This window comes from Kwoniella shivajii, chromosome 1, assembly GCF_035658355.1.
Source record: "Kwoniella shivajii chromosome 1, complete sequence".
NCBI lineage: Eukaryota > Fungi > Basidiomycota > Tremellomycetes > Tremellales > Cryptococcaceae > Kwoniella > Kwoniella shivajii.
In genome coordinates this window covers 2611488-2634400 of record NC_085908.1, presented here as the reverse complement: position 1 = coordinate 2634400, position 22913 = coordinate 2611488, and the positions used below count along the sequence as shown (strand labels likewise).

General features: G+C 41.3%; 8 protein-coding genes across 8 annotated transcripts; 5 read left to right on the top strand and 3 right to left on the bottom strand.

Moving 5' to 3' along the window:
- Positions 1-995: 995 nt before the first annotated feature.
- IL334_000979 (uncharacterized protein) lies at positions 996-3276 on the bottom strand (the record flags this gene model as incomplete). The annotated part of the gene is made up of 14 exons (XM_062932740.1): positions 996-1061; positions 1121-1239; positions 1332-1412; positions 1470-1478; positions 1547-1709; positions 1790-1863; positions 1945-2174; positions 2311-2342; positions 2415-2463; positions 2542-2648; positions 2738-2798; positions 2889-2970; positions 3067-3097; positions 3172-3276. 14 exons carry the CDS (start codon positions 3274-3276, stop codon positions 996-998), a joined length of 1209 nt encoding a protein of 402 aa, XP_062788791.1.
- A 2590-nt stretch (positions 3277-5866) lies between these two features.
- Positions 5867-6985, top strand: IL334_000978 (uncharacterized protein; the record flags this gene model as incomplete). The annotated part of the gene is made up of 3 exons (XM_062932739.1): positions 5867-6486; positions 6578-6737; positions 6800-6985. The coding sequence occupies 3 exons, from the start codon at positions 5867-5869 to the stop codon at positions 6983-6985; spliced, it is 966 nt and encodes a 321-aa protein (XP_062788790.1).
- A 653-nt stretch (positions 6986-7638) lies between these two features.
- On the top strand, positions 7639-10997 carry IL334_000977 (uncharacterized protein; the record flags this gene model as incomplete). The annotated part of the gene is made up of 6 exons (XM_062932738.1): positions 7639-7861; positions 8031-8679; positions 8731-10346; positions 10408-10649; positions 10721-10807; positions 10893-10997. The coding sequence occupies 6 exons, from the start codon at positions 7639-7641 to the stop codon at positions 10995-10997; spliced, it is 2922 nt and encodes a 973-aa protein (XP_062788789.1).
- A 118-nt stretch (positions 10998-11115) lies between these two features.
- Positions 11116-11638, bottom strand: IL334_000976 (uncharacterized protein; the record flags this gene model as incomplete). The annotated part of the gene is made up of 2 exons (XM_062932737.1): positions 11116-11292; positions 11378-11638. 2 exons carry the CDS (start codon positions 11636-11638, stop codon positions 11116-11118), a joined length of 438 nt encoding a protein of 145 aa, XP_062788788.1.
- Positions 11639-12201: 563 nt separating this feature from the next.
- IL334_000975 (uncharacterized protein) lies at positions 12202-12619 on the top strand (the record flags this gene model as incomplete). The annotated part of the gene is made up of 2 exons (XM_062932736.1): positions 12202-12417; positions 12533-12619. 2 exons carry the CDS (start codon positions 12202-12204, stop codon positions 12617-12619), a joined length of 303 nt encoding a protein of 100 aa, XP_062788787.1.
- A 973-nt stretch (positions 12620-13592) lies between these two features.
- Positions 13593-17341, top strand: IL334_000974 (uncharacterized protein; the record flags this gene model as incomplete). The annotated part of the gene is made up of 14 exons (XM_062932735.1): positions 13593-13869; positions 14131-14146; positions 14228-14319; positions 14386-14428; positions 14486-15405; positions 15469-15490; positions 15578-15674; positions 15754-15905; positions 15994-16091; positions 16146-16320; positions 16445-16574; positions 16670-16937; positions 17021-17173; positions 17283-17341. The coding sequence occupies 14 exons, from the start codon at positions 13593-13595 to the stop codon at positions 17339-17341; spliced, it is 2502 nt and encodes an 833-aa protein (XP_062788786.1).
- Positions 17342-17567: 226 nt separating this feature from the next.
- IL334_000973 (uncharacterized protein) lies at positions 17568-20939 on the bottom strand (the record flags this gene model as incomplete). Its single annotated transcript, XM_062932734.1, has 7 exons — positions 17568-17662; positions 17763-18925; positions 19003-19477; positions 19553-19652; positions 19720-20316; positions 20376-20462; positions 20529-20939. 7 exons carry the CDS (start codon positions 20937-20939, stop codon positions 17568-17570), a joined length of 2928 nt encoding a protein of 975 aa, XP_062788785.1.
- A 703-nt stretch (positions 20940-21642) lies between these two features.
- On the top strand, positions 21643-22871 carry IL334_000972 (uncharacterized protein; the record flags this gene model as incomplete). The annotated part of the gene is made up of 3 exons (XM_062932733.1): positions 21643-21697; positions 21767-22443; positions 22683-22871. 3 exons carry the CDS (start codon positions 21643-21645, stop codon positions 22869-22871), a joined length of 921 nt encoding a protein of 306 aa, XP_062788784.1.
- Positions 22872-22913: the final 42 nt, after the last annotated feature.

The window sequence follows — 22913 nt, the reverse complement described above, 5'->3', positions numbered from 1 at the left end:
TATCTTATAACACCTTCCAGTTTCAAATCGAAACTCATCGTTATTATAAAAAGACCAAAGTACATAGGTCGCATCCATCAAAGACGAATCACAACCAAAAGGTTCACCAACAGGCGATCAAAATAAGATCAAATACATTCCCACTCCACTTTTTAATTCTTCAACCACAGACCAAAAAAACCAAAATCCAATATCCAAAAATCCAAAACGCAAAATGGCACCATTACTCCTGACGCATTTCAAACCACGACAAAGGTCTTTACTATCGACGTTATTCACTGCAACTTTCTTAGGTGCATTTATAGTAGTAGCATTTCCCTGTCCAGTCAAATCGGAAACGAGATTAGATTCATCGAATGAACATAATAATGGTGGATTCATACGGAATCACAAAGAGAGGAGCGAGGTCGTTGTTATGATGAATCAACGTGGGAAAAGGAGGTTCTTAGAAGAACGTTAAAAAACAAGGTGAGTCGTATGTATCTTGAAACAAATCACATCAAGGAGGATAGGCGTAAAGTATTCCGGTGGAATCCGGATGGCAAAATGCAAATTCCCTCTTGGCAAAATGGTTTTGCTGATTACGTTTATGCCGATCTGCAGGAAGAAGAACGTTTGAGGTCAAGGGAAGAATGGAAGTTTTTATTGTATATAACCACATCACGCATTATAGTTGTAAATCTAGTGAGTCAATCATTCAGATCTCTCATTCCTGTATTGGCGATTTCCTTCAGCTTGTAAAAGGTCAGATAACTGACATCCTTTTTAGAGTATACAGCATCACGAACGAATCATCACAAACAACCTGCATAGCACGTATGACCACCATTTCATTACATGGAAACATGCATAGAGATATCACTTAATCATCACTTCTTTCTCTCACGATTTTCCACTCTTTTTCTTCTTTACCTTTTCTCATCTTATCATAAGTACAGAGATCTGCAGTCACTCTTTCCTCTTCCTCGTGAGAAATCCAATTAACCAATCCAAAACTACGGTCCAGCAGGTTTCTGACCAGTAGCTTTCTTCTCCCTCTGGCCGTAAGCTTTGGAAGCGTACTAGAAACAACGATCGATCAGCAATCCGTCCCAAAACATGAAACAGAATTTTCCCTCACATCGCCGTCTGTCACGATAACATTAGCGTGCTCTTGTTCCTGACCAGAAAGGTATCGTTGAATGATATCTTTGGTACCATTGGCATATCGGATTTGGGCATCGAGTGTGGTTCCGGAATCTACAATAAGGAGATACATTCAGTCAATCAGCAAATGCGGCCAAAGCTTCGTCAGAAATGACAAGATAGTTTCCTTCAGACATCAAACTCACAATGAGGGACCATACCATTTCCACCACCAAGAGTGTTGAAAGCGTGTCTCCATGGGTGATCCTTAGGAGAAGGTTGGACGTCTATTCGCAAGTCATTAATGGGGTTGTCTCGGCCTTGAACTTCAAAACATGACTTACCCCAAACATCTAGCATGACATAGTATCACTATCAGCTGAGTTTCTCATCGAACATCAAGATCAGGGAATCAGCTCACCTCCTGCATATCCGTTCAAATGGCCACTCTCTAGAGCTCTTTTGACGGCTGCTCTATCGGCAATTGCCCCTCGAGCGGTGTTGACCAACCAAGAACCCTTTTTCATCTTAGAAATGAGTTCATCGTTGAAAAGCCCTTTGGTCTTTTCGTGAAGAGGACAGTTCTACAGAGACAAGGCAAAGGATATATCTTCAACAACAATCCTTTCGCTCCAACAATACTTCAATTTGTGATAGCACTTACGATGGTAACGACATCACATTGAGCTACTAAATCTTCAAGTTTATCGACTCTTTTGAAATTAGACTTTTTCTTATCTACACATGAAACAAGTCATTAGAACTACTTCCCTTGATTCCGATTATAGCTAGACTGAAATGTGTGGGATCTGAACTTGCCTTCAGGTAAATCGGTATAATCGAACCATAATAATTCTTTACAATTAAATCCTTGTAACCTTTCCAAAACTCTATAACCGATCCTACCACATCCAACGGTACCCACCACTTTACCTTCTAGATCGAATGCGTTTCTAGCGATTTCAGCGACGTTCCAATCATCTGCAAGGATTTGCTCGTGGGCTGGAACAAAGTTCCTAACGAGTAAAAGGATGGACATGACCACGTGTCTGTGGGTTGACAAGAGAGGTCAGGTCAAGGTCAGGATGCAAGAGAGGTAAGAAGGACGCGGATCATTGGTGAGCGGTGGATAATAGGTATTGGCGAATGGGATACAATGCGCCTCAACGGAGTTTGCATACTTACTCAGCAACTGAGACGACATTGGATCCAGAGACCTACGTACCAGGAGCATCAAATGATCAAAACAGATCCCGATGAGTTCACACAACGATAATCATATAACTTACCTCAGCAACAGTAATCTTCTTCTCATTAGCAGCGTTCAGATCAATATGACTAATCATTAGAATCGAAATACAATTTAGCGGGTTCCGATTTTTTTGCCGAAACTAAAACGTGAAGAAGTCGACTTACTCTGATCCAACACCTGCTGTAACGCATAACTTCAAATTCTTAGCTTTTTGAATGAGATCAGCTGTGAGATATCCAGGATGGAAAGGTGTTGTAATAAGAATTTCGGCCTGTACACGAATCCTTTTAGCCCTTTTTCACATGGGAATGAATGAGGGTGGAACATAAAGTGTTATCATGTATGGAAATATCAACGTACATCAGCGAGTTCTTTTTGGAATACTGAATTGGGTCCTTCTTTATCATCAGTGACGACGAGTCTTATCTCAAACGATTATATCAGCAAGATCCACTAGAGATAACAAGTGTAGAGTAGATCAAACAGGTCAAAGGATGATGTGTATACTCACTCGTGACCTTCCTTCTTGAGCCAATCGGCAATACCAAGACTGTTTTCGAGTGTACCGAGAAGACGGGGTTCTTCCTCGGCGGCTGAATCATAGTACCCGAATTCATCAGCCCTAATGCGCCTCGCGGGAGACTCATGGAAGAGGTGTAAAGATTATCAACCCGTAAGATAAGACCTACCTTTACCACCTTTGTAGAGTACAGCGAGAACCTGCATGATCTCACGTTAGCTACTTCAGAATGGTCGATCTCGGGAAGCGAGAAACTGCAGGGTGTATCTCTCACTTTGACCATATTGGGTGATGTAGTACTGAGTCTTCTCAAGTTGGTAGGTAGTGTATTCCTAGTAAGCAACTTGGTAGATAATTGAGAACGAAGAAGGGGTAACATGTTATATCAAGATCCTTTCTGCCTTCTTTTTATACCGCAAGCTATGAAGCTGTGAGAATGTCAATTACTCGGTACTAGTTGGAAATAGAAAGAGATGTTTGTGAAGTGGACGGTAAATGTTACAAATCAATTAACCGAAACATTCCTTCCTTCCTTTCGCATCGTATGACATCGTTACTGATTGAAAGAAGAGATACATAGTCTCATCTTGGACCCCACAGCTTCTGCTTATGACGAAATATGGGGTTTCCATCTCTCCTGCCTGAGTCATGCATCATTATCTATCACATGTCCTTCGTAGAAAACGTCGGTGTATTCCTATAGGTCATTTCTTGATATTCACTTATAACCGGGACTTGATCTTTTCATACACCGGCCGGAGTTTGCTCGCATGCTCAGTATGGTAGATAGAGTAGTATATTTAGTCTTTGGTGTGAGTATATATAGCTTATATATAGCTCTTTAGTACGTTTCTCAAGAGAGAATAGGAAGCGTCAGATGTCAGATGACGTTGATTCATGAAATGGACAACCTCCACTCTCACTGTCTGATTTTGTCAAATAAAAAGTACCACCGTGGCGAAATCGATGAACGGTCAAACGGCCGAGATGGGTACATTCACCGGAAACATACCCCCATTATATCAGCAGTCTCTACAAGATAGCGCTAGTGCGTTTTGCAGCGATATGCACATGAGATTGATACGAGTAATGTTACCTTTCGAACATCGAAGAAACGGACCTCCATCTGGCGAAAGCAAGAGTCTCAATTGCTGCGCGCACATGCCCTTTGGTTTTGCAGCTGATTGCTTTGCATCGGAAAGAAGTGAAATGAAACGAGACAATTGCAATCAGATGAACCATTCGCTGTCTCTTGATCATACTTTAAGAAGAACAAGAATAACGTTTGCGTGACTTCAAGTCCCCCGCGAAAGGTCCAGGCCACTAACAGCAACCGTATCGTCTTCACAACGCCACGATCTGGTGCGCGCAACACATTTACATACTATTTTTGAGAGCATGCAATGTGAACCATGTCTAATTCGGTTGCCCGATTATGCGCAGTTTCTAACTTTGTGTGGGATGGGTTTCAGGTGATTGAAAGTGAAAGTGAAGAGTGATTTTGAAACGCCACTTGGTACAAAAGCTGCATATTACGTCAATTACGAGTAGTCAATCCCTCACTTTTTCCACTGTGTGCAGTGAAATGGTAGCTGGAATCATCATCCCATATCAATCCGACTCCACACTTTTGACGAACCAAGACTGGTTTTTAATTTAACTTGATCCTTGATCTCCCACTTTCCCTTTAATATTCTCTTTACCGTTGCCGTAGCGCATCCCACCTTTTACACAACATTTAGCAAATCATCATCTCACTCTTTCTCGTTGTGCCTTCGTTGTTACCTATCACTTAAACACGAAAAAGATCTGGACTTTCAGTTTGAGTTCAGGGAGATAAGTCTAAATCACGATCAGTTTAATTTCGATAAGGGGAGAGGAACCCTGTTTATATAATTTCGCGTTTTCCGACATTTGGCCTGTCTGGCTGGCCGGTTGAAACACGAGATCTAACATTTCTGAAATCGATTTTCTGTACAAATATCAGGAAGGAGCAGAAGAACAAGGCTTATGGTGAGTCGAATCGTTCGATCAGTTGCTATTCTCTCTTTTCTCTCCCATTGGTCTCGGCCCCGTGCCCTCTTGTTTATGTGCATTCTGCTCCACTCATCCCGAAGTTTCATACATCGAATCACGACCTACTCTTTTCGCTCTTCACTTGACTTGGATTTGTGACTGGGTTTACCGCTGTTAATGCTTAACTCCACTTTCTGTCAGTTTTGAATATCGTTTGTTTATTCGGAAACATTTTTTCTCTTTACGCCACATCTTACTTCACCCTGTACTATCTTCCTTTCATATCTCCTCTGTCACTACAACATCTGCCATGATGCACGACATCCTCCTGCTTCTCACCTTTTGTTCGATTGTCATGCTGAATTATATCTCGTGATCACGAGGATACCGGAATGTCCAATTCTCCGACCGTGATCCTATTTCAACTCATTTTCATTTTAGGATAAAACAAACAGAACCCATGCCATCCATTTCTTGTTTAGCTCCAGCTTGGGATATCCCATTCTTTCCTTCTGTTTGTCGACGTATACGTAAAAAGAACGAAATCATCGGTGTTCTTTCCTAAACCCAAACGGCATCTTGATCTTCGCGTTTTCCAGTTGTATTCCACCGTTTTTCCCGAATCAAATCAACATTCCATAATTCTTATTCGGGATAAGCTATCGATTGGATTTTTTTTCTTTCCGTACGGATCAGAGTTATGGAGATGAGGAAAAAAAGCGAATTATCATGCTGATATATCTCTTGATTTTTACTGTCTTCGATATGTCACCTTGATCATTCATCATTGACACGTCGGGATTCCCTCAATCTTCTCAACCGCCTGAACCGCCTTTCGTCCTCTACTTCTCTTCGGTGACCTTTGCGCAAAACTGAAATCAATCACTCCTCGATTTCACAATCTCCCTTATCATTTGGGGATCGCTCATCGTGATTAAACTGGATCTGTTACAATGGGCAATTGCCTTGCACCTTTAGCCCAAAGTTCCTCCAGTGCCACCGCAGAGCAAGATAGCGCTCCACAGCAACCTACACCCGAACAACCATTATCACCTATATCTCACGTCTTCTCTACATCTTCCAGTTCGAGTAGACAACCAATATCCGATAGGGTACGTAGGAACAAAAGCGTCTCATCAAAAGTCAGAAATTCAAGATCGAGTAGCATCTTTTCGATGGGCGGTGGACCATCTTTGGATGCATTGAGGAATTATGCAACTTTATCAAATCCAACATCATCTTTACCACCTTCGAAATTATTATTGTCATCAAGTAATACATTAGCTGTATTTGATGCATATCCAAAAGCTAAATATCATTTTTTGGTTTTGCCAAGATATCCATTCCCACCTCTATCGAATCCTGAAAGTAAAAATTCAATCGCACCTTTAGAAGCTTTTGATGATTTAAAATCCCTTTTAATGAAGATGAACAGAGAAGCAAGAGAAGATGTTTTGATTTCAATGTCAAACATGGCTAGAGAAGTTGAAGAAATGATAAGGGATGAAATGTTGAAAACTGAAGGTTTCGAATGGAAGATTGATGTGGGTTTTCATGCTATACCCTCCATGAAGTAAGTCTTTTCTCTATTTCCAATAGAATATCGAAATTCCGTCAACATGCTTAGAGATCATGGCTTACATCTTGATATCCTTCTCTTTCAGACATGTTCATCTCCATGTCATATCGGATGATAGGATATCACCATCGCTCAAAACGAAGAAACATCATAATTCTTTCCGACCTGATTTAGGATTTTTCATTCCGATCATGGAAGTCCAAAGGTGGATAGAGGATGATTCCAACATGCAAGAGAGAGTAGACGTGAGTGCAAATTCGGTAATGATAACCTGGTAATGATTTCAGAAGCTGACTTTATCCCGCAGGCTCTATCAAGCGCAGAAAGACTCTTGAATACACCTTTAACATGTCATAAATGTGATGAATTCATGACGAATATACCAAAACTCAAGACTCATCTTGAAAAGCATTTCGTAGAAGAACGAGCTGCAGAATTGAGACATATCGCAAGACATGGAACACAAAGAAATAGTGACGAAGAGATGTTTTAGAATGGTATCGAACTCAAATGGAATAACCCAATCAACACGTAAAACCAAAGAAAGTCCCCATTCCCAATATAACACCCATATGTCAGAAGATAGAACAGCTTAGTGAATCTATAAGATTGGTTCTAGGATTTTTACAATAACTGTGTATTTATTTTGGCATATCACGACCTTTTTTTAGATTTACAGAGGAAGGTTTGAATATTCTGTATCAATAGTTGCATATTTTCTGGGTCCAGGAGCACCTTACATTCCTGGGAGTTCACATAGTCACAGTAGAAGAGTCCTATCAAAAGCTGTATCAATGCATAATATTTGGTAGCATGAAGATATCCCAATGTCAGATGTTTACGTAAATCTACTCAGTAGACTGTTTTCTTTCATAACACTTGATACAAATGATCTCATTCAAAGTTGCGCCGTTGCCACTCGTCATCACAGTAACAGAATACAAACTCATGAGTATTTCTTCCCGTTAAAAAGACGCATCGTTGTCAACATACTCACCAACAACGTCCAATCATACATATTACACAATAGAAGGTGATCTGTTCTAGAGGCCTTATGAGCCCTATCGAGCTCAGCAATTCCAATTCATTGAAAAGGGAAACATATCGGTTGGTATAAGATTCCAGATTCGAAAACAAAATATCAATATGCTTCGTCGACTCCCAACATCTTCCAGACCATATTTATTCAACCAATCTCGTCCCCTCTCTGTCCCTCGTGCTCGTATAATACCGTCAACCAGACATGTACACATTAGAGCGATTTCATTCTCGTCTATCCCCAGAGCGATGGCTCGGGCTTTTAGGATACCAGCTTATGGAGCAGCTATAGGTGCTGGAGGATTGGGTTATGCGAATTATAAACTTGAAGGTGAGTCTTCTTCCCAGCCATTACCCATTACCCATGTGCATCGCAAAATGGGAGCAAAATGGACGGATCGATGGATAGATTCAAAGCCGATGATGAAATGAGTGATGAAGATGATGAGGGATCTATCCATTCACTTCATATAGAGAAAATACTAATCATTCTGATACAGGAGTACGAAATGCTACATCTGAAATTCTCACCAACGTATCAGACAAATTCTCTTCAGTATACAACACCGCCGCAGACGGTTTATCTTCCGCAGCAGACATAGGTTCTTCTTTGAGTGCACAACTTCAAGGCAGATTATCAGATACACAGAATGGAGTTCAAGACACCGCAGAAGCGTTCAAGAACGGTACAAAAGAATGGTGGGATGCATTTACATCTCAGTTTGCTACATCTCAAGATACGCAATCTGCCTTCGATTCAAGTTCAAGTTCTGGGATAGGTTCAGGTTCAGGTTCAGGTTCAGGTGGAAGAGCGAAAGAGGAATATTCGAATTCGAGATCATCCGAAAGACCTGATGAATCAAACAATAATAACAATAATGGAGGAGAAGAAGCGTTGTTGGGTTTAGTAGGAGCAGCCACTGCAGCCTCAATATCGGAAGAAAAGAGGAATGATCCTTTTTCTTCAGGTTCAGGCGATGAACATCAATTACTTCAACTTACAAGGAAACTCATCGAAATTCGTTCAGTTCTTCTTAGTGTGGACCAAAGTGAGGCATTGCAACTGCCTTCTATAGTTGTTATAGGAAGCCAGAGTTCAGGAAAGAGTAGTGTCCTAGAAGCGATTGTAGGACATGAATTCCTGCCCAAGTTAGTAGGAATTCAAGAAAAATTGAGTCGACCGCTGACTTTGTGACTTAGGGGTGATAATATGGTTACTAGAAGACCAATAGAGCTTACACTCATTAACACACCTTCCAATGCCGCTTCATCGTCATCAACTCCGTCAGAGTATGGTGTATTTCCTAATATGCCAGGAATGGGTAAAATCACTTCTTTCGCTACTATACAAAAAACTTTGACCGATCTCAACCTCTCAGTACCCCCCGAATTAGCCGTATCCGATGACCCTATACACCTACAAATCCATTCCCCTCATGTTCCTGACTTGACATTGATCGACTTACCTGGATATATACAAATCAGCTCGATGGACCAACCCGAAGAACTGAAAGACAAGATCAACGGATTATGCGACAAATATATTCGAGAACCTAATATCATTTTAGCGGTGTGTGCTGCAGATGTAGATCTTGCCAATTCTCCAGCTTTAAGGGCAAGTAGAAGAGTAGATCCACTAGGTACAAGAACTATCGGTGTAGTAACGAAAATGGATCTGGTCAAGCCTGAACAAGGAGCAACAATCGTAAGGGGTGAAAGGTATCCTCTGCACCTGGGTTACGTTGGTGTCGTCTGTAAAGCACCTCCCACCAGTGGAGTTTTCAGATCTATCAGAGGAGACAAAGAGAAGCCAAATGTCACTGGTGCGGTACTGAGGAGGGAAGAAGAATTCTTCGGAGGGGAAAATTCGAAATACTTCGGCAGAGACAAGAAAGTCATGGTCGGTACCGATACACTACGGAGAAGACTCATGGATGTTCTTGAAACCAGTATGGCTTCTAGTCTGAATGGCATCACAAATGCTGTCCAAATTGAACTTGAAGAAGCTAGCTATCAATTCAAAGTACAGTATAACGATCGTCGAATCACCTCAGAATCATATATGGCTGAAACCATCGATGCTTTGAAAGCTAGATTCAAAGAATATACAGCACAATTCACCAAGCCTGCCGTACGATCGAAATTAAAGGGAATGTTAGATGACAAAGTCATGGATATCTTGGAGAAATTGTACTGGGATGATCCGAGGACATTGGAATTAGCAAAACTCGGCGAAGATAGGAAACTGACACCTGAGGAATTGGATACGTATTGGAAATACAAGCTTGAAACAGCTAGTTCTTTGCTTACGAAATCAGGCGTAGGAAGAGATTCGACTGGATTAGTAGCGGAGGGTTTAAGACAACTTATAGATTCAATAGCCACCGGTGAACCATTCACCTTCCATCCTTCAGTATCCGAACGAATAACAGAATTCTCTCATGCGATACTGAGAGAGAGGATGGGATTGACAGCTGATCAAGTTGAAAATTGTATAAAACCGTATAAATACGAAGTTGAAATGGATGATAGAGAATGGGAAGTAGGAAGAGATCGGGCCGAGGAAAAATTCGGTGAAGAAATCAAAAGATGTGATAACAAACTTAATGAGATACGAGGTAAACTTGGCGGAGCGAGAAAACTAAATGGCTTGATTAAACATGTTGCTGAATTAGAGAAATGGGAAGTTGAAAGAAGGAAAAGAAGATTAAGTGGTGGTCTAAACGCAACATCGAATTCAGAGGACGAAGGTCAAGTAGAGGAAGGTGCGCCGGTATTAGACGCTTATAAATATTCCCCGGCCCAGATTATTGATGGTGAGTCTACTGTCAAATGGAACGTGCCAGTGATTTACCGCTGAATCTGTCGTCTCACTAGGTCGACATGCACTGCTTCTGTCTAATCGCCTTAACCTGCTCAAAGTGCGACAACAAGCACTGAAGTCTAGAAGATGTAAAACAGGTCCAGATCAGTCTGCGTTCTGTCCAGAAGCCTTCTTAACGGTAGTAGCGGACAAATTAGCTTATACGAGTACGATGTTTATAAATATCGAACTGCTAGAACAATTCTTTTATCAATTCCCAAGAGAAATTGATTCGAGGATTTTATACGATCTGAACGTAAGTCAAAGTCTCATCTCTGCTTCTGAGGGGGTTATTTGAGCTGATTTTGGCAGGATATGGTTTTACAGAGAGATGAAATAGGGAAATTCGCAAGGGAAAATCCAAAGATCAAACAACATCTCGATTTACAAGAAAGAAAAGATAAATTAGAACAGGTAAGCTTTCGCTTTCCCTCCCACCCTATTTTAGGCAAAAATTGCATTGTAAGCTGATGTCAAGTGTGAATGATCAATGTATCAGGTTATGAGATCGTTACAGGGTTTAGTAAATTTACAAAAAGACTCAAAAGGTTCTTTAGCAACGGGGTCCTCGAATAGAGGTGGTTTATTCACGAAATTCTTCTAGTTTGGTTTAGTTTGGTTCGTATATTCGAGTATATCTTACGCCGCTCATGACATGTATCGGATAATGTGTTATTCATTTTAGTTTAGCTGAACGAAGCGCATCTATTTGCCCATGATGTCTAATTCCGTTCTGCTTTTATGCTCACTATCCGTTGTCTGTGGAGAGTAGGTTTGAGCTGACGTGAGATTCTCACTTTGTTGGATTGAGAGAATTGACAAGTTGAGAAACGAAGATTGGTTTTGCCGTTAGTACGATTTCTGAGAGTATCACGAAGTTGTCGAACTGTAAGTCCAGTCTTTTCAAGGGCCCGGAAAGAAGATTAGCATATGAGTGATCGGCTTTCGTATTGTGAGCGACAAGGACGATTTCACGTCACTCACTCTTTCACTCATCAGATTGAAATCAACAGAATTGTATCCTGCTTCCAAGATCATTTCAGTAGCTATCCTCTTTGATTCGAGACTGAATTCTTTCTTCTCGACAGTGGCCATTTTAGGGGATGCACTGAGCAGAGGTTTGATTGCGATTTGATCTTTGTCACTTTCGTTGATATTTTCCTTGTAATTGGTATGGGAAGTAGAAGGAGAGTGGTTGGTGTCATCCGATGGAACTGGTGTAGAAGAATGACTTCTTTTGACCATTTCGTGTGAAAAGTTGATAAGCTATTCCGTTGAATGTGAGTGATACTGGAGATTTGTATGTAAAAAATATAGGGGTATGAATGGAGCTCGTGTTTGCTCTATTAGAATGTTGGATGAAAGATGAAATAATGAGATAAGTAGTCAGTCAATTCACGATCCGTTTAAATGTGACCACAACATGACATCGTTTTCCTCGTCACTGTATCATCGTTGTCGATGCTCAAACAGTAATCATCCCACACTTGAATCCCGGATCGGTACCATAGCGAAATTGTTCTGAGGACAGATTACGCTGTACTTCGGGTTGCACTGCTCACTTAATGATGAAAGTGGTATTGATGGTGATGGTGATGGTGGTGTTTCATCCATCTTGCGCCCTAAGCATATGAGAACATAGACCCCTTTTTGAGAGTAAATATTACGAGTGTACATTGGGACGTGAACGGCAACCGACATTTTTGGGGTTTTTCATATATCTATTATCTCTTCTTTCATGTAATCGACATTCATTCAGTACGATCCTCATATCTTGAAAGAGCAAGATGCCAAAAGAAGAGATACACATGCCAACCAAAAAGATCAAACGGTCCTCGTCCTATTCCTCTGCTTCCTCACCTCCTTCTACACCCAAGAAACCCAAGACCAAAGCTACTCCCCATAAATCACCTCGTGCTCCGACTTCAGCGGGAGGATGGACGAACGACAAGAAGAGTATGGTCATGAAGAGACTCTTTGAAACAGGCTATAAGAATATGGATTGGACTAAACTCGCTCAAGAGGTCAGTAGTATACCATAATGATACCTTTCCACTCGATTCCTTGTCCATCATCGTTCAGTATATGCATTTTGATGAGCTGACGTGAGTTTTTTCTGGAAACTCATGATTGGATAAGACTGGAATGACAGGAGAACAATGCAAAAATCAACTTACACCTGGAAGAAATAATCTCCGAAAAGTCATTTTAGAGATGTTTGTATAGATAATCTCACAAAGTAGTGCTTGACACTCATGCACCCAGAAATTCCTTGTATGCATGAGTCAGCGGTGTTACCTTAAAAGTGGGTCTGGTTCAGTGCTCAACTGACGCTTCTCTGAATTTGCTTCTCTCGGAATGATTCCATTTTGACGATCAGGGACCTATGTCTTTCAAATTGGGTCAAGGTTATGAGGGGGTGAGAAATCCGATCGAAAGTTCAACGTAACAGATCTGGGGAATTGCACATGCACGAATAACGGTGAGTAGTATTTTTAATTGCCAAAAAGTGAGTAACACCTTTATTCCTGCTAATTGAAGCACAAGGTCGGAGGAAAGTTATGCTTCCTCTCCGAGCTTCTAACCTTAACATGGAAATCCCCCCAGTTTCTCATCGCATAACGAGAGTCATGCAATAAAATGAGGGGGGTATGCTTTTCTTTTTCTTTCGTTACCTACTTGAACAACCACATGTCACTTCACACACTTCCGTTCTGTTGTTACATACTTTGAAAGTTTTCATGTGATTTTCTTCTCATAAGAAGACGACGCACGCTTCTTTACCCGAATCCCCTTTCTCCTTTGAAATCTATCCTCAAGACCGATCATATACCTTGAATCCTCATCCCTTCTCTTGTCGACAAGAAATAGGTAGAATATAGATCTATAATTGAATAATTCCACAATCATTTTGTAGCATTAGATACACTGTGATCGCGGCGATCAGCTCTTGGACTCTACATCGGCTTCTCACGTCAGCATCATTACCCTACCATCACTGCTTACTATCGAATTATTCAGCATCACCACATCAACGTATGGAACGATGAGCATCACATCGAATAACTTTTAGAGGACAACCAGATTCAAGAGTCACACATTAACCTCTGCATCCGATCACACCATCCATCCCCTCGTTATTCTCTCTCGGAGGTGTCATATATTGGCGTCACGTACGTCTGAAACGGGACTGAACACGATGAACACATACAACAACAATAACAATTATAACCAACCTCAAGTTCATCAGACCTATATCAATGAACCTGGACCAAGCAGTGACCGCCTGCATCCCGGATCAACAGCTGGTGTCGGTCATATGTCTAGAATTAGCTCGGAAGGTGGATACGATAGTTCCGATGTAGAATCATCACTCATCCCTGGGAAAATAGGAGGAAAGAGGAAAAAGAATATCAATGAGCAAATTAAAAACGAAGGGCATAGCGATGAGAGGATAAAGAAGACTAGACAGAGTCGTAAGCACCATCATATGATCGATATAAACTTCTGGAAAAGCTAATCGGGGTTGTTATACTTGATGGGGACATCAGAATCTTGTGATGGTGAGTCCGATCTTATCCTACTGATTCCAGGCGTGTCTTGCGAGACAGTCTAAAAGATGTGCAGAATAGGAATGTTAGGGAGAGTGTGGACGAAAGATGGGAGTTCACGAAGATAAAAGATATCATTTTTATTCTGTTTGTTAGCTAATCCTATGAACCCGCTTCTCGGTCTAGCTTGTCGAGCGAGAAAGTGAGTGATATCATAGAGAGTGAAGGGCAACATCATACTTTCAAGAGGGATACAACACTGACATATGCTCTCTATATTTAGGGTCAAGTGCGATCGTCCACCGCCTGGAAGTTCGAGCTCCCTGGGAACTCGAAAAGTCATTTGCTCACATTGTGAACATCTAGGACTAGCTTGTGAGTTGGTTTACTGGGATATTTTTGGGGGGACTGTCATGCTGACCACAGGATCACGGATTTTAGGCACTTTCGAATACAAGCCCAAAAAGAGAGGTCCACCAAACATGTAAGTCTTAGCATCACTGATCGAGGAATTCTGCCTAACTGGACATCTTAACGATAGGTATATGCGTAAACTCAAAGATGAAGATGATAAAGGATCATCTTCGACCGACGAATCACCTGATCGATCTAGACAAACTCATCCACTACCCTCTGTGCATGTGCCCAGTATACAACTAGGAATGCCTGATCCGTCATACCCTGCGCTTGCTAAAAATGAAAACCCTTCTGCTGCAGCAAGAGGATGGGAACCAACACTTGCCAGCGCACAAGCACAGGCACAAGCACAAGTACAAATGCAAGCTCATCCTTCAAGCTCGACTTCATTCTCCAATCTGAATGAAAATCAAAACCAAACTCAAACTCAAGGTCAATTCCTATCAAGCATCCATTCTTATCCTCATTATCCTCAGCCATCATATGTCCCTATCAATTCAACTTCGACGCCATCGTCACCTTCTTCAATACCACGACAGTTTGGTGGACAACAAAGCCAGAACCACGGAAGCGGATCTCTACCTCCTTATCACGTTCCTGGTTCATCATCGTATACTTCACCTGCTCATAATATTCAACCGTTGGCTTATCCTACTCCAACCAACTCATCACCTAGATATCTATCCAAACCAGTTTACATGTATGTAGAACATCCATATAACCCTCTGAATCCTTTAGAACAAGTTTTACCTCGTCAGACAATATACCAAATAATCGACTTGTTTTTCGATTATATCTATTGTTTGATACCATGTCTACATCGACCTACTTTTACTCATGATCTGAATATCAAAAGAGAAGAAAGGTCAGGCGAAGACGAATGGGCCGCTTTAGTCTTAGCTATAATAGGTTCAACTCTGGCTCAATTACCTAGAAGTTTCGTCCAGATGTCCAGAAAAGAAGTCAAGAGTTTGATCCTTGCTTGCCATAAGAAAGTTCGAGAGTATCTCGCAAAGGATTTTCAGACTGTTACTATCAATAGAAGTGAGTCTCCCAATCGTGTACAACATCATATGTTCTGTGCAGCTGATCAATTTATTGACATAGTTATCATACTATATCACATCCTGTGAGTAAGGTCCGGTGTCTTCTCAGGTCCTGCTCTCAATAATGTGCATCCCTTCGTCAAATGCTGACTTATCCCCGGGTTCAAAAGGTTTGTATCTCGAATACTTGGCCAAGTATCACGTATGCCAGGAGACATTGGCTCGCTTTGTGCATACCTCATTGCCCTAAAAGCGCATGAAGAGAAAGTGAGCATGCCCTGTATTGTTGACTTCTTCGAAGCTTTTCATTCCTGTGTCACTGACTCGTACTATGTGATTATCCTAGACCTATGCTCGTCTTGGCCCTGTCGATCGAATCTTTCTTCGGCGATGCTTTTGGCTCATGTATGGAGCAGATGTTAGTATCGCGAGTACGGAAGCGACACCTTTGTATTTTAATGAGTATGACACTCAAGATGTCGCTTTTCCTGAAGAGCTGTAAGTCTTTTGAGATCAAAGTCGATTCGTTCGAATCATTGAATTGATGGTCTCGTTTACATCGTATGACTGCTTACTCATGTTCTAGGGATGATGAATATATCTCTGAAGATGGATATCTCCCAAAACCAGAAGGATATGTCCCAATTTTGACTGGTTTTAATTATGTTAGTCAACTGCATCGGAGTGAGTTCTGCTTCCTTTTCGATCTCTCTGACGCTGACTCGGTCGTTCAATAAGTTACGGGTCAATTACTAGACAAATTACGTAGAGATAAGAAAAAACCACCAACGGGACTATTATTGCAAATGAGACTAAATGAAATTAACGAACTTTACGAAAGAACAATGACATTGATGGATAATTGTCCAAAATCGCTGTGGTTGGAATATAGAAATGGATCGAAATCTGTCGAGTGAGTAATCGTCTTTGTTCTGATCAAACAAGGAGGATCCATTTTCTCGAAAGAAGCGGAACGGGATATCTCGATTCGTGTGGATGACAGAGCCACAAACTGATTTGGTGAACAAATACAACAGATCACTTTCTCCCGGGTGGAACAAAAAAGCTAAAAATGATATAATGGCTATTTTCTCTGATGCAAATTACGATGCTGAAGTTATTAAAGATCATTATTTGGTTCAACAAGCTAATATTTATGTAACTCAGGTGAGTAAATTATGGTATCTTCTCCCTTTAAACTAAGGCCCCTGAGCTTAAAGAATCTGCTACTGACAGTCACTAATGTAACGGTTCGAATTTAGCAACAAGTTCGGTTTATGATCCTACAATATAGAGATGAGTTGCATGATCTGCAATTAGGGGAAGAACGTCGAACCAATATTGGTATAACACAGTATCAATTAAAACAGCACCAACAACAACAGGAAGAGTTGGTACCTAGAATTAGGAGCCGTTCAGGTGATGAAACAAAAGGACAAGAAGAGATTTTAGTTACTTCTTCAGCTGAAAAAGATGAAGTGATCATCGATCTTTTGGCTATCTTACAAAGGATCCCAATGACTGTATTAGGTTAGTACTAGCGACCACGCTCAATGTTTCGATGAATCGGAGAAGACGGGGACTGATGATATAATTTTTGCTTTGATGTATAGCTGTTAACAATCTCCCGATTGTCGCAAAAGTTCAATTTGTCGCCTCAACTTTATTGGATTCGATAGATAGTAACGATCTGGCATCAGCCATGAATCCGACTATCCTTCCTACTGTAGTTGAGACTCGAGCTCAAAAAGCTCAAAGGAATTTATGTGAGTATATAAGCTTCATCGCCACATAAAGTTTTCCATCACTGTGATTGCTTTTATCGTTGTTCCGATTTTTTTGGCTGATAAACCTTTGTTCGTCTCAATCGAATAGGGCAATTTCTAAATATATTAACGGAAATACAAAGTTTGTATTCTTTGGAAGATGATTAAAAATGGGTAACATTGGATTTGTGACGCGAGAGGTTAAATCAGTTGTATAGGGACAATAGAAAGGTCTGTATCCGCACATGCATGGCATGAAGCATATCTTAATACTCAACTAGCAACGAGTGCGTGTGATTCGATAGAGAAGCAGATGTATATAAACGATCAGGTTGCGAATAGCCGATACACACATAAAGGTACACAAGCAGTATCACATGGTATATGAGACATACTAAACAAATGTACCGCTCTTATTACCACCTTTAGGTTGACTTAAGTCTCTGGCAGCTTTGGGTCCAAATACAGGAGTTTCAATTGCACCTATTCCTACCATTATAGAAAACATACAAAAGCATGATGTCAGTTATAGCTCATTTTGTGACCATTCGAGGATAGGCATTGAGCTAAAAGGGAAACCATAACTCACCACCTTTCTTATCCTTTTTCTTCTTCTTTTTATCTTTGGCATTTGTTACACTACTTGCATCCTTGGAAGATGCCGAAGGTTGATCGAGTAAATTTGGCATTGAAGAATAGTCAAATTCTGGTATTTCTTCTACTTTGAGTTTCGCTTTTTTATCTTTTCTCGGTTTCTTCTCCTTCCCTTTCTCATTGTCTGCCTTTACGATCGAGGTACCGATCTCAACCTCGTTCTCAGTGTGATGTTGATCTTGATTCAATGATTGAGGAGATTCGGGTGGAGTATCAAGTTTAACCTTTTTGCCCTTACCGTCAGTTGAAGGAATAGATGATGAAGCACCTCTTTCTCTTTTAGGTTTACGTGTTTTCTTTACTTGTACTATACCATCTTCCTTCTTCTTCTTCTTCTCACTTCCTGCTTCCGCCTTCAGTTGAGAATGGTCTGCGGGAGTGAGGGAAACAGGTTCTTGGTCCGTAGGGTTGTGAGATGAAATTGAAGGTGATTCATCCACAGGTAGATTGGTGGTCCTCGACTTTGAAGGTATATACGGTACTTGTTCAGGTATAATGGGTGTTGCCAAATCGGTCTTCTGGATAGGTTGTAATTCTTCATGAATGGTGTTTTGAACGTTGTCGAATCCTGGTGATAGTTCTTTGTTTCCTCTTTGAGCTGGCTTATTCCTTGGTTTCCTTCCTTTACCACTTTGATATTGTAATGTTTGACCGAATAATGAAGAACCCAATTTATCACTATTTGCTATTGCGGAAGAAGATGAAGAAGAAGTAGTCAACGGCTTTGACTTTATGGTGGAACCAAATAGACCTGATTTCGACTTTTGAGGTGTGACTGAATCCAATTTCGTTGCTGAGTTTGGGAAGATAGTTATTGCATCCCATACATCTGGTACAGGTTTGGGATCAAATACAGTTTTGGTAGGTTTCTTTTGCTTTTGGTTTGCTTTGGATTGCAATTCTTCCTCCGCTTGTTTGGCTAATTGAACTTGATTTGAGACCCATTCAGCTTTAGCTTGTTTAATGACATCCGTAATTTCGTTCATTCTGGCAGCTGCTAGTGGTGCTCGATCAGGATTAATGGCCTGTTTGATCAAGATAGGAGCTGTACCGCGAAGTAATGATAGGTTCTTCAGTGTATCTTGTGGCATGATATAACTACCAACGTTGAATGAGCGCACATCTTTGCACCGGAACAGGTTGCTACCTGCACTAGACATGAAAAGTTGACTTACATTGGGCTTTCGTCTAATTCTCTACCCAATCTATCTCTCCAAGCGTGTAACTTTCGCCATACCCATCCTGGTTCTTCATCGACTGCACCTTTGGGTAACCATTTCCTCGCAGCGCCCATCCAGCCTCCACTTCCTTTCCCTGTCTCCTCATCGTACTCATCTTTCTCGTACAATCGCAAGGCTGTATCAGCTGAACGACCGAGTACTTCTCTCATGGCCTGTTGAGGATTTCTTCGAGTAGTCTCGATAATGGGATTCCCGTTGGGATCAGGAGAAGGTGGTCTACTTGATTGTTCAAGCAAAGCATTTCGTAAATTGTCATATACGTATAGTAAGAAATGGGTGTCTGATCGAGCGTAGTGTAACATTCCATCAGGTAAAGGCCTTATACGCCAATCAGCCATTTGGTATCGTTTATCGGCTTCAAAATTGCAATATTGCTGGAGCAGACTAGCAAGGCCATGTTGTTTCATGTCTATACAGTACAGTACAAGACGTCAGCACTCGCACTGATTACCCAATCAAAGTGTTCATTCAGTCTGGCACATACCTAAAACGACTGTCGCATGGTAAGTATCGAACAGGTTCACTACGAAAATGTCGAAATCATGCTGAAGCCAAACAATATCACTCTCCGAACCATGGAAGACCTGTTAGATCGACTTCATTAGCGGATACTCCCGTTTCTCTCAATTAAGCCTTTCAAATCGTGCTCACCTTAATTATACCAGGATCAGTCATGACATCACCTAATTTGTTCTCTCTCAGCTCTTTCCTCAACTTCAACGAATCAATCACCCAATCTCCTTCTCTAGTTGAAATCTGTATCAGACATGTGAAACCAGAATATGAACGCATGTTATGATGTTCCAGATCGACAGCGATTTCTTTAGCTTTCTTCAGTTTCTCTACGAGCAGTTCCAGCTGTTCGGGAGTATCCACAAATTCAAAGGGCGTCTCTTGGAAAGACTTCGGTGGGATAGGTTGTGAATCGATGAATAAGGATGTGGGATATGGTAGATGACGAGTTTCGTAAAAATATGGATGTTGTCTCATCCTAATTTCGCGTTGTCTTCTCCAAACCTCTTTAGAAGGATCTAATTCTTCTTCCCGAGTCAGTGTGAAATCCAGCGGAGGCACGAAACCGATAGGAACCATTGCGTGAGGTTTTGTGATCAAATTGGGCTTCCAAGGTGTAGTCGTAGGAGTGTTATCCACTTGATCGGGGAAAAGTAGTTGTGGTTTAGCCAAATCATTGGCGTGCAAGATGTTTCGAGGTAAACGAGCAGCTTGTTTTGAGAATGGACCGGGTAGCTAAATCGAGATGGCATAAGCTACACCTCTATCAATGCGACGCAACCGCTTGAACTTACCTTCTGGCCTGCTTGAGCAACCAAGTGTGGCTTGATCGCGATGGCGGCTTTCTTCTTCTCTCCTCTCACTTCGTCCAAGCATGAATCCTAAGTCGAGAGTCAGTACGACTCCTTGGGTTACCATATCATTTTAGCCAATACTGTTACACTCACCGCGTCTTCCAACAGTCCGTCCACGACACCGACGACACTTTGTCTGAATCCGTCAACTACATCGTCTTCATCTTCCAATTTCCTTCTCCTTCCCTTCACTTTGGACGAAGTCTTCGAAGATGGCACTTTTGAGTTTCCTTTATCTCTTGAAGAATGCTGACTTTGATCGACCAGACTTAATAGCCTTTCCGTCAACTTCAGGACTCTCTCGCTTGCATCATCGAGATCCTTAGCGAATCCTCTATCTAAAGTCTTGTGAAAAGATAAATCTGACTTATCAGGCAAAGCAGCTGCGTTGGTTGTCAACTTGTCCAAAGCTGATGTTAGATGAGGTAAGTATTGATCGAAATCAGTCGTGGGAGATGGTACCGTCGTTGGCATTGTTGCGGAAGAGTGAGAAGCGGAAGTCATTCTAATTTGACTCGTGATTTTCCTATATGTGAGATGGATCTTCAATAATCTGAAGTGAAGCGTATTGAGTCTTTTGAGTGTTTGTAGTTCTTGCTCACTGTCTATCGATGCTATATTTGATCTCGCTGATGAGAACGATATTTCTGGCGTTGATGAAGGTGTATTTGTTGCTGAAGCAGGTGATGAAGAATGATTCGATCGATGTTGAAGATGGAATTGGAATTGGACTTGAAACTGAAACTGAAATGAGTGGTGTTGTTGCAACTGGGATGGAAAAGAAGGAAGGAGCGCAAAGGCTCTTTGGGTATACGCGAGCCGTATCGTGAGAGTCCCTCTGCTTTTGGTCGTGTTCTGTCGAGTCCACGATGATTGATTGTTTTGTGCTTTATACGAGAACAAAAAGAGAATTGAGCATGGTTAATTGGGATATTGATGTAAGGTGAAATAATTTTGTACAACAGAGAATGAGAGCAAAGTGGAGGTGTAGGAGTTCTCTATGGTGTAGGTGTTTTTAAGTGGGATGTATAGTTAAGCTTGCCAGACTTACCATAATACAACAACTGAAATTTCTGAGATGGATCTTGAGTTTTATCTTCTTCAAAGTGATCATCCATCCCTTTCAAGATCCCTTCTTTGTCATTGCTTGTCGGTATCATTGGCGTTTGTTTGACGACCAAACATACTACAGCGCTCAGCCACTACGATGTCATTCGCACCTAGAATACTGATACGGCCTTGCGCTTCTTCCAGGCGAGCAGGTAAGCTCTTTCTCAGGTAAATCTGTCCGATGTAGCCTAATCCATCGCTCTCAATTCTGTGTAATATAGCTTTACAGCGATTCTCATCCTCGTCAACCACAACCTCATCAACATCAACATCAACAGCAACAGCAACAGCAACAGCAACAGCAACAGCAACCTCGTCATCATCGTCAACTACCTCTACGTCTGCACCACCTCCCTTAATAGCTTCATTGTTACTATCAAGAACACCATTATTAACACCTGCGCCAAGTGAACTTGAACAATCATATTACTCACATTCTCGAGCTATTCAACATGCATTATCAACACCACTTCCAACCGATTTTTATTTCAAATCAGGTTCACTACCACTTCGAAGATTCTTAAAATCAGAATATGAATATTCGAATGAAATATACGGTGAAAGATTGGCAGGTAAACAACCTGATGTAGGTGATATACCACCTGAAACTGAATATGAGGTTCTATCAAGAGATCATTGGCAAAAGCAAAGTTCAGAAATAGAAAAAGGGGACAAAAGTTTAGAAAGATATCCAGAACAAGAATTATATTGTTTAGTGAAAAATGAATCTACGAATAAATGGATATTCCCTCAAACGGATGTTGAAAGATTAGAGAGTTTAGATGAAGCTATAAACAAGAAGATTATCGGTGTTGATGGTAGTTTGGATGGTAAAGGTATGGATAGTTGGCTGGTCACTAGAAAACCTGTAGGAGTTGTCAAGAAGGGTGAACAAAGGGTGAGTCATTTTTCCTTTTCAATCTCACTTCTGCGAGAATATCAGAATATGGATTGTATTCCGCAATAGTTACCCAGAGGACTGGACTTGTCCGGCTGTCATGGTGGGGCATGACAACACGGCAAAGCCGGGGAACGATCCTGCTCGAATTCTCTTGCGTGCTTGCTTGTTCTTCCGCTTTACTTCGTCGATCACGAACTCACGACATCTCGCTAATATGTATTCATTCAATCTCATAGACATTCTTCCTTCGAGGTCATATCCTTGCCGGTCAACCGACACTTTCATCCTCATCAGGTTACACATCGCACGCGTGGCTGAATGCAGAGGAGGTAGAAGAGAGACTGGGGAGTCAAGGAGATGAGAAATTATGGGAAAGTATAAAAGGAATGTTCGGAATGAGTGATGATCTCGCAAATGATCTATGAAGAGTTGTATGTTGTTTATAAGTGGGATCATGCATAATCATA